Consider the following 11934-nt stretch of genomic DNA (forward strand, 5'->3'; position numbering starts at 1 on the left):
TTTAATTAGGTCAGGTAGAGAACTCCACACTCAAGATGCTCTACAAGAAAAAAAAAAAAAAACTTCTTACAATGTATTAAAACTCCATGATGAATGGACCAATTGAAATGCCACAAAAATGACTAAAAATAAAATTATTTTACTCTGACTTCCAGAGTTAGATACTTTTTTCCTTCTCTTGTAAAGTTGCCATTTTTTGAGATACAACAAAGTTTCTGCATGATATGGAAATAATAGAATAGTGCTTGAGGACACGTTGTGTGTGGTTAAAATAGTAGTCTTGTTTTTGCCCCATGAAGTCCTATAGGTCCTATACAGTTCCATTTACAGGCACATTTTACACAGAATAAACTGAAGAAGAAGAAGAAGAAGAAGAAGAAGAAGAAGAAGTAGAAAATGAAGAGGGAAAAGAAGTAGAAGGAGAAGAAGAAGAAGAAGAGGGGGAAGAAGAAGAAGAGATGGGAAAAAAGAAGAAGAAAAAGAAGAAGAAGAGGGGGAAGAAGAAGAGGGGGAAGAAGAAGAAGAAGAAAAAGAATGAGAGGGAAAAGAAGGAGAAGGAGAAGAAGAAGAGGGGGAAGAAGAAGGAGAAGAAGAAGAGGGGGAAGAAGAAGAAGAAGAAGAAGAGGGGGAAGAAGAAGAAGAAGAAGAAGAAGAAGAAGAAGAAGATGAGGGGGAGAAGGAGAGGGAGAAGAAGAATGAGAATGAGAAGAAGAAGAAGAAGAAGAAGAAGAAGAAGAAGAAGAGGGAGAAGAAGAATGAGAATGAGAAGAAGAAGAAGAAGAAGAAGAAGAAGAAGAAGAAGAAGAAGAGGGGTAAGAAGGAGAAGGAGAAGACGAGGGGGAGAAGGAGAGGGAGAAGAAGAATGAGAATGAGAAGAAGAAGAAGAAGAAGAAGAAGAGGGAGAAGAAGAAGGAGAGGGAGAAGAAGAAGGAGAATGAGAAGCAGATGATGAAGGAGAAGAAGAGGGGGAAGAAAAGGAAGAAGAAGAAGAATGAGAGGGGGAAGAAGAATAACATGAACAACAACAACAACAACAACAACATCATCAGGCACACTGGTCCACCAATGTCTTTTATCTTTAATTTGTTCTTGAGAAAAGTTCTAATGAAAGTCTTGGTCAGATTCCTGATGTGTTTCTAAACTGCAGATTTGTTCACATCTCTGCTCTCATAATGATGGATCCCTTTATTCACGTAAATTGAACATATCCCAAATAAAAACATTGGGAAATGAAGAATCTCTGTGAAAACTGCATCAGTGGGTTTTAAGGAGAATGTTTCTCTTAAGAACGGCTGGTGATTGAGGCCCATAGACTTAACTTAGCAGTATGTTACTTAACATCATCAAAATTACATCACAACAAAAGTCTCCTGGTGATCCCTTACCCTGTGAAATTACTTTCTTTTAGTTCAGCATGCATGGCACTTCCTACCCCAGTGCTGTCACAACCACCCCATGCAACACAGTCAGAAGGCAATCAGCGAGAAGCACAAATGAAACGCTAACTGTCTGAGAAGCAGAGCATCTCCCTGTTAAACCATTTGAGCTTATATCATTTAAATTCGCCTCCTTTGTGGAATGAGCTTCAAAATAATGGTGGAACAAACAAGTAGAAAGTGAACAGGCACGCAACTGAACCATTCTGCACTTCATTTCCAAGACATTTTACCTTTGCTCAGGAACCATGAAGTCTTCATAAAATTCACCATTTTCTAGTGCGGTTCCTATAATTTATGGACCTGGTAACGGCCCCAGGGTCCTTAAACCAAACTGTGATTTCAACAGTTACAAGCGTGAAGCACCTGCATGTGCAGAGCCTCTAGCTCAGCAGTTCTTCCGAATAATACCACATGATAAATGAGGCAACGGCACGGTAACCTGGACAATTAACCTATTTGGGAAATGTGCAGTTTGGTTTTAGAAAAGTAAAGCAAAGCCTATTGTTGATAAGGCATTGTGGCCACTAAATATCCAAGCGGTCACCTCCTGCTGCACACTACATTATATTACATTATAAGAAGGATAAAATAACTCATACAAGGTTTTCAAATTCTTCCAAAATGAAACATTTCTATGTTTAGACCCACATTAATAGAAATGCCCCTCAAGCTGAATCCATACAACAAATACATTGAATTCCATTTAAACGTAAAATTCAGAAAACGTAAATATCTAAGAAGCATTACCTGGAACAAAGCTCCCTTGTACGACCTCCTTGTATGCCCACCATCCTTCATGAATTTTGGGTGGACTTGGCTGAGCTGTAAGGCAAAGAAAAAGAAACTAGTTATAATTTGCCCTTGATTTAGGACAAACTACACCATTTTCATGTCCAGGGCCTTTAATTAAATTGACCAGTCTTGTTGACTTCTCCATCATTATAACCTTCTGAAAGTGAAGTCTCGGCCAACACAGGAGTGGGAAGAGAGAGAGAGAGAGAGAGAGAGAGAGAGAGAGAGAGGTACAGACGAAGAACAAACAAAGCCAGAATTGAAAATCTACCACTTTCTCTCAGGCATTAGTATGGAAATGAATTCTGGCGCACTGGGTTGACTCGACAAGAAATCACAGATTAGAATAGGGATGTGGTTTATAATTGAGGTGACTGGGTAAAGATCCCACTACTAAAGGGGGTCATGGCCTGGAATTACAAGGTAAGGTTTTGGGATATTGCATTTTTTTTTTACACCTGAACTTCCTGAACTGTGCCACTGAAAAACATGGCTTAATGGCAGGGGCAGAGGTGGCGTGGAAGCCTTTTAATGGAAGTGGAGGTGGGTTAATCCTTCCAGCGAGGACGAGGACTAATGCAGGAGAGCAGTTCAATTTCACAAGGACAGAGGGGGTGGACGCAGGGGCAAAAATGCTACCTCCACTGAGGATATCACATTGGAAAAACAGCCAGGGGAAACAGCACGTAAATATTAGGAGAGCAGAGGCTTTCACAGTCTTCTTGGCTTTCATTATTAGCAGATAAACACTGTTGAAAGACACACAGGATACAGCCATGCAGTCACATATTTAAAACCTTTACATTTCATGTATTTTTTTCCTGGAACCAAGCCAAGAACCATTTAGGAACCTCTGCTTTAAGACTTTTGTCTATAGGCAAATTACAGGGTCCGTGCTACTATGAGAATACACTCAGCCATAACATCACTGACAGGTGAAGTGAAAAACATTGATTATCTCCATCTACAGTGGCATCTGTCAAGGGGTGGGTATATTAGACAGCAAATAAACAGTGAGTTTATGAAGGTGATGTGTTGAAAGCAGGAAAGCTTAAGAATCTGAGACACTGTGATAAGGGCAGAACTGTGAAGGCTAGACGACTCGGTCAGAACATCTCCAAACGGCCAGGCAGGTCTTGTGGGGTTTTTCCTGGTACACAGTGGTCAATACCTATCAAAAGTGCTCCAAGAAAGGACAGCTGCTGAACCGATGACAGGGTCATGGGCACCTAAGGCCCACTGATGTGATCAATGGAGGCCCCACCTCCCAACTTACAAGACTTAAAGCATCTGCTGCTAATATCTTGGTGCCTGAAACCACATGACACCTTCAGAGGTCTTGTGGAGTCCATGCCTCGAGTGGTCAGATCTGCAGTAGTGGCACAAGGTGGAACCTACTCAATATTTGGCAGTTGGTACAAATGTTATGGCTGATCAGTGTATTTAGTAAAATTTGCAAAAAAAATGCTCTTTGGGGTTCTCAACATAAGGTACAACTCATTTTGTATTCGTGTTAATTACAACTTGATGAACGCAGAAGCTTCCATGCATCTAATCCACACTGTCTTTGTTGCATACTGGCTTCAGGCGTCAATATCAGTTCTTTTACTTTCTAATTAAGCAGTTTTATAGCGGTTTTAAAATCCTGACAGCACAAACAGCAGATTTGTTTACCGTCACAAAACCAAAAGCTTTTCCACTGCTTTACAGAATAGGGGTGTAGCGCAACAGTATTATCTGTATCTGTCTCTGTACCTGTTTAGAGCTCCAAATATCTAAATCTGTATTCAGGTTCTGTTTAATTCTTTATCATTACTGTAAACCTATTAGTTATTTCTTCATGCTTTTATTAGCTGTTATTTGTTGTGCTATCTGGCATGGACCAGACGAGCATGGGTTCCCCTTCTGAGTCTTGGTTCCTCTCAAGGTTTCGTTCTCTTTCAATGAGGGAGTTTTCCCTTTCCACTGTCGCCTCTGGCTTGCTCACTAGGGGCTCGGGCCTGGATCTCTGTAAAGCTGCTTTATGACAACGCCCGCTGTTAAAAGCGCTGCACAAATAAACTTGACTCAGCTTGACTTCAGATGGACAAAAAAAGCTTTGGAAATGAATGAAATAGCCTTTAATCTTCCCCTCAGAACATGCTCATGTTTAAATTTTTTACTTCAACGATGTCTTGGTTAAATATTTAACATGTAAAGCTTTTGATAACAGAGTAGTATTGATAATAGCATCAAGAGTATCAGAAGTGGGAAAAAAATCTAATACTGATATAAAAAAGAAACACAAATTCTGACATATTAATTAAGCCCCAACTCCCAAGCAAGTTAATTAAGCAAGTCTCCGGGAACAGCGTGTAAAATATGAATGTTCTATTAAATACTAGATTCCTTTTACTGCTGAGAGTGAATGCTGTGTGGAATGGTGAGTTAAAGCTGTGTGGGTAGAACAAACCACCTCAGCCTTGTGATTGGTGATTAGGACAAGATTAGGACTGCTTAGTTTACACTAAAGGAATATTTTGGTTTATTATTGGTAATTAGTCCTGCATTTTGATTCACTGGTTTACAAACCAGCTAAGGTGCTATTAAAACTATTGAAAACCCCAGAAGAAACATAATTACTATTCAATCCCACCTTCTGTCTGACTGTGTACCATGCTGCCTTTCGGCTGTGTGTATTTAGTTATCCCCATGAAAGGAGATGCATAATATCTCCATTCCTTTTGAAAACACAACAATCAGCGCTTCCTTCATGTTGGCTGAGACAGAGCAGAGCACAGGTCACACGGTCAGAGCAGCAGCGCTATTGGTTGGGAACGCAAAAATTACTCAAAAGTTCACAGGTGTATTCACCTGTAAGTCATGCCTGCAAAATTCGCCTGTCGCACCAAATCTTACTGAAATGCATGGAGTTCCACACCTGAACATTCATGGACAAAAAGCCACTGTAAGATTTCCATTTTGGAGTATTTCTATTGGTCCATTCATCATGAAATGTGAAAAATAAACACACTATATCAAAAAGTGAAAAACAGCAATATGTTTTTTTCTTTTTATCAATAACTGCATTAATGTAACATATCTTTGAAAAGGAAACCATCTACATATGTGAATCCAGAAAATTCAAAGCATCTCTTTAAAGTTCATTGTAATAAATAGGTTTAAGTTGGGAAGCTACAGTTTTATCCAAATTGGCCTTTTTAGTGAACTGCACCGCTATTTCAGTATACACAGAGTAGATGGAAGGCTTCTGAAAAACTCATCTGCCGTCCCTTCCTTTCATTTACGTAAGCCTGCAGCAAACTAAAAAGCACAGCACAGGGTAAAACCTGCAATCGAAATAGCATTGATTTCACAAGCAGCAGATAGACAATGACGAATAACCTCCCTGCCTGTATTACAAGTAAAAACATTTTTTATTAAAGAGAATGATATTTGTCTTCTCTATCTCTCAGGTGTTCTGTCAGGAAGCATCTCCGAGCAGAGCCCATGGTGCGAGAGGCAATAACAATTCATCAGCCATGTTCTCCTGAGGGGTTTGGGGCTAATAATGCAGGGGAGCTTTAGAGAAGCTCTGGGACAAGACAAAGACATCAAGCCATCTCTCACTCTGGGGAAAAACAAAGCCTCGATACCTGCGGTTTAAAGTCACAATCATTAGTAGGGCTGACACACAGACGAGATAGAAGCGTGAGCTATCAATTGATCATGTCTGAGACAGCCAGCCTGACTCTGTCAAGATAACATGTACTTTGCTTAACAGTATCAGCACGCTCGGTTCTGAGGTTGTGAGGGAGGTAGTGATAGATATTTTGAGGAAACATCAGAGTTCTGTCACAGGTTCTGTCACAGTATGTGAGCGTGTGTATATACATGGGTATGTGCTTAAAAAGGAAGACTGATCTCCCACACGTGCAGTCCTATATATATATATATATATATATATATATATATATATATATATATATATATATATATATATATATATATATATATATACACACATGCACACACACACACACACACACACACTACTGTGCAAAACTTAATCTAAACTTCCTTTTATTGCTTTGCTGCACGACCCAACTCTGTCAGCTTCAGCTCACGGACAAACGACCTGACATGTTCTTGAAGAATTCTCTGATACAGAGCAGAATTCATCATTCCCTCAATGGCAGCAAGAGGTCCAGGTTATGATACAGCAATGGTTTCACAGTTCACAGGTTATTACTGTGAAAAGTGCCGTTAGGTTCTTGCCAGACATAGCCGGGCCCATGTCGGCCAAGAAGCTCCACTTTATATTCATCTGTCCATAACATCTTGTCCCGGAGCTCAGAAGGATCATCTTGATGTTTCTTGGCGAAGTCATGAACACTGACCTTGGCCAAAATAAGAGAAGCTTGCAGTTCTTTAGATGTTGTTTGTGGGTACTTTGTCACTTCCTGGAGGATTTATCTCAGAGAAGCTTCAGGAGAACATCGGGTCATCTGTCTATTGCGAGTCTACCTCTAAGAAATGAAACTTTTGGAAGGGCCATGTCATAGTCATGACCTAAAGTCTATTTGAATGTTGTGGCAGCACCTAAAACACATAATTCATACTTGAGAGTCTACGAATATCACAGAGCTAAAGCAGCTCTGCAAGGAGGAGTGGGCAAAATTCCTCCATGGTGGGTGATGTGAGACAATAATTAACAACTACAGAAAGCATTTGGTTGCAGTTATAGCTGTTAGGGGTTGGGGGGAATTGTAACTAGCTATTTTTTCACACAGTGGTATTGAGTACTGAATTTCTTTTTTAATAAACACATAAAAATCTATCACATTGTTGTGTTTATCTTCCCTCAGAGTCCACTCAGGGTTTAAGATGCAATGTCATTCCATTTTTTTTTTGTTTTTGGACAGGGGGCAAACACAATTTTATGGCATCCATTACACACACAAACACACAAATTCTTATATACAATTCTAAAACTTTACATGGTCCTGATCATGCTACACTTTGACAAATCTAAGGTCAATGGAATACTGTGTGGGAAAAAGGCATATGGAAAAGGGACATGTTTGAAATTAAGACATATTTCACTATGACATCCGTTTAAGCAGGCCGGCTAAGTCCTGTTCCATTTCCCCACACAGCTTGGCTGTGGCCCAGAAAAACGTACTAGCATCAGCAAAATGGTACGCCTTAAATCCATAAAGTGAAAACTCAGTCCAGCTCAAGAGGGCATAAGGGCACCCTGAATAGATATAATATTGCTAATTCCACTTACATCAGGCGAAAAGCTGGACAACGAACAATTAGCCTAGTGTCAGTAAAAGAGCTAAAGCATCAGCACAAGTCCCTAGTTGGGTCGTTATGCTGACAGCTGCGTCAGATTCACCCAGTCACACAACTAATCAAAGAGTGAACCAGAAACAACGACCCCCCGCCTGCACCCACAACTAATACTAAGTTCAATCAGTTTCCATGATTCATGATCTTGGCCAGATTTAGAAGCCCGACTTAAGCAACAAAAAAAAGGCTAGTATGAAATAATGGGAAATTAAACGAGATTAATAGGATGATTAAAATGATTAATAATGCGATGATTACAATTATTGAATGCTCTGTTTGTTGCCACCTCAACGTTTTACAAATAGAGTGATTTCCTGGCAGCTGGCTTACCCCTGCATTATTCAGGGGCACGTAATCAAATGAATAAATGAGAGCGGTTCACAGCACAGAGGTAACAAACCTATTGAATGGCTGCAGAGTCAGGGTCAATAGATCAAAAACTAATTAACACACATTTTCAGATCAACAGTCCCAATGGAAAGACCCCCTACTTATTCAGCATGGCCCTTAATGAAGAATTAGCAGAACCCCTGCAATGAGCATTTTCCAAAAAAAAACACAACACATGCTGTGGCTGCGAGATGCTGAATGTGTGCAGAAAAGCTAATACTAATAAAAATTTTAATTAAATAAATAAATGGTCCTTTCCCTGAAATAAGGCCTGATTTGAGACCAATGGATGACATACCAGGCATCTGTGAAAATAATAAGAAATTAAAAGGTAATTTTTTAGACAGTAAATGCTTGTTTGCTCAGTAAAACATTAATATAAGAAATGCAAATAGCATTCATACAAAAGTAGTGGTTTTACCCTGTTTAAAAAAACTATTTCCAAAGCTCTAATCCCATGGGAGTCTAGCATATCCATCCAATAAAAATCTGGAACCAAGCTTTGTTCTTCTAACTAGATCTTCAAAATATGAAATTCTTGCTACTTAGTTTTGAGTTATGTATATCCACATCTGTTGATGTAAAATTATATTTCACAAGCAAAAGCAAACAGAGATAAATGGTTTAAAATAGTGAGCTTTCTTTAAGGAACTTTTGGAGGATATTCAGTCAGAAACTGTGTAGGAAAGGGTGCTTTTCTTCAAGGCTCCTCAAAGCATCTTAAGAGGTTTCTCCATAGTTTCAAAAAGAACCTCCAAATGTTCCTCAACGATCTTACACTTTTACAAGTGGAGGTGCCAAAAACCTCTGCATAGAACTGTATGTTAGCATGAAAGCTATGTCAGAGGTATAACATAATTATCATTTTACTGTAAGTGAAATGTCACTGGCAATTTATGTTTCAAAGCAAAATGTAATAATAGTAATAACAACAACAACTTTCTGAAGACAAAACAAGCAAATATAGATTGAGAAATAAATGGAACTGCTGATTGACTACTCAACTTAGAGGCCACAGTCCTATACATTCATTTTTGAACTATAATAATAATAATAATAATAATAATAATAAATCCTCAGTTAGGAACTATACAGTCTCTTAAATATTAAGCTGCCATTTAATTATCACATATTTTAAGCATACACACTCCACAGAGCCTTTTAAACAGTGACATACCGTCCTCACATCGCAGTTTTACAAGAAACAAAATGATGTGGTAAATAAACACTTCGTTGGAAAACTAATTGTCAGACTTGGCCATTAGTATTCATTACAGCAGTGAAGCAATGCTGCAGTTCATCCATGCAGTGGGAAAAGACAAAGCGGCGCAAATGCCGCCCATAAATGAAACTTGACCTTGCCAACAGCTGTGCTTACTGACTTATGAGATAATTATCTCTCACCCGGCCCTGTTTGTGTCACCGTATTATAGATGCAGCTGCACCAGGGTGATGTTTCAGGCCTCGTCCCCTCAGGACTCTTTCAATCAAGCCAAAGCATTCTGAGCCGTTCTGAGGCAGAGTGCGCGCTGTGTGCAGATCGCCCAGATACACTACATCATCTCCAGTTTACCCTGAACAGCCCTAAAGCTGACCTTTAAACTCGATATGAGCAAATCTCAGATCTGCCAGTAGGGGCATAATCTAGTTTGTATGTGTCGTCTACTGCAAAGGTGCCTATTTCTGGTCCTGGATTTTCTTTACCAGGTGTTAGAAAATACCAATACACTTGAGTAATGTGATATTTTGCAGTACTGTATCGCTTCTCAAAAACACATTATTGATTCTTAATTAATAGTTTAGAACAGGGGGCAGTGCCCTAGTCTGACTAGCAGTGCCCTAGTCTGTCTTCAGGTCTCCTGTTCTGACTGCAAAAACAAGTCAACTTTTCTTTTACTCTAGTGTTATGCACATATAATGGTGTATTTGCATATTATTTGTATATTATATTGTGCAAGGTAATATTGCTTCTTTCTATATCACAATATAACACAGTATATTGAATCGTAATCCCTGAATTGTCATGCGTATCATATTGCCAGGTTCTCCTCCAAAACAGAGCCTGACTGCACAGTTTCCCTGCTCTAACAAACCCACTTTGACTCAGAACAAGACTGCTAATTAGCTGATTAGCTGGATCAGGTGTCTTGGAATCAGGGTGAAGTCCACTTAACTAATGCTTTTCATTTCACAGCATCCACTGATTGAAAAACATCCCAGTGACAAAAACATTGCTATTCATTTTTGGGAACAAATGGTTCAGATCACAAAGTTCATATTGCTTCAACAAGAATATAACCACAGCATTTCTAACATGACTCTGCCTCTACTTTCCAAGAGTAAAAGAAAAAAAACTCAGGCCCAAAGTATTAGCCTATAAATATTAAAGCAGAAAATATTAACCATGACGTCCTGAGGAATAGCAAAACCTAACAGTGTGCTAGAGCCAGGTTTTCACATTCTCCAGACTCGTCATAATTCAAGCGGTCTAACTTTTCGGACCCAATTTGCATAAATATATTTGCATATATAATATGGATAAGAGCGAATGAGATGAACAGCAACACTGTTTCACAGTGCAGACTAACATGCCTTGCTCTAGAATGCTGCTATAGATATTGGGTAGTTGGATTATCACTGAAACTAAACTGCAGTGATTTCTGAGGAGACTCTGGGACTTGTCACACCCACTGGCCCTTTGAACAATGTATTCATTATTTCCTGAACAGCCTAATGTCTATTCCGGGTAACAAATGGCACTGTAAACATTAGAAAGGTTTGCACTGCTTCATTAGGAATACTATTACAGTGTTTCCAACATTTTCACAGCTACTTTCTTTGATTATTCGGCTGCTGCTAATGACTATTTTTCTATTTACTAACTAACTATTTTATACATTTTTAAAACTATTTTATAAACTATTTTTATAAGTCGATTCATCTAATCGATTCATTTTCCTCCAAAATGTCAAAGCGAACAATTCATTACAGTTCCTTTTATTTTTACAACACCAAACTGTATTTCATCATATATTGTTGTCACATAAAGGTAGCTCATAGTAGTTTCTATGTATACCCCTTGAATGTGATTTATTCTATTGATGGCATTCCCTACACGAGAACACTTAAATTAACAGCAGAAAGAAAATAATTAAATAAGATACATGTCCAATTAAGCCCAAAGCACAGGAACACACACACTAGCCCAGATTCTAGCCCAAACATTTTTGCTTATTTGATAGGAAATTCTAGGGTAGCTGGCAGACGTGTATGTAATGAGTGTATTTTGCAACTAAAAAGGACAACAGATGGTAAAATGCTACTAATGGTCACGAAACATGACTAGACAACAGTTACAGTGGTTTTGTCATTACTGGCAGCCAGTCGTCCAGAAAAGCACCTGTGTGTGGTCCTGCATAATGCTAGTCCTGCTGTCCTGACACTTTTTTTTATAGTACCTTTGATTGGAGTTGACTGGAGTAAAAAAATAACTGACCCAAATGACCTCTCAAAACCAATAAATCGAAGTGAAGCATTTTAGAAATCTGAAAAGCTAAATGCATGAAAATATTAATAATGATAATAACAATCATGCGTCAGTCTAAAATACTGAAGATGCATTTTTAGTGCCGATTTCATCAATAACGCCGACTGATTGCAGCAGCCCTACTAACAGAATGTATAAACATAACTAGCACTGTTGCAAAGTATTAATCTCTAAACATTAAAGCAGAACATGTTAGGAATTACTGTAATCATAAGAAATTATCTGGCAAATGTGCATCACATAAACCTTCTACTTGCATTAAAGGCGCCATAGAATGTATTTTACATTGCTCTTCAACGTAGAGTATAAGCTATTAACATTATGCCATATGTTGGGAAAATGTGCAGCAATGTCTATAATGGGTCTCATTCACCAGTATCTTCCTAAGAATTTACTTAAATCTGTTCCTGAGAAAAGTCCAAACTATTT

General features: G+C 38.7%; 1 protein-coding gene across 1 annotated transcript in view; it reads right to left on the minus strand.

The window, feature by feature from the left end:
- Window positions 1-11934, minus strand: part of ca10a (carbonic anhydrase Xa) — a 199276-nt gene that overhangs the window by 172838 nt on the left and 14504 nt on the right. Inside the window, exon 2 of the mRNA XM_072667184.1 lies at window positions 2187-2261. Within this exon, the coding sequence (XP_072523285.1) occupies window positions 2187-2261 (75 nt within the window). The remainder of the gene's footprint in view (window positions 1-2186; window positions 2262-11934) is intronic.

The sequence above is a fragment of the Salminus brasiliensis genome, chromosome 22 (genome assembly GCF_030463535.1).
Source record: "Salminus brasiliensis chromosome 22, fSalBra1.hap2, whole genome shotgun sequence".
Taxonomy (NCBI): domain Eukaryota; kingdom Metazoa; phylum Chordata; class Actinopteri; order Characiformes; family Bryconidae; genus Salminus; species Salminus brasiliensis.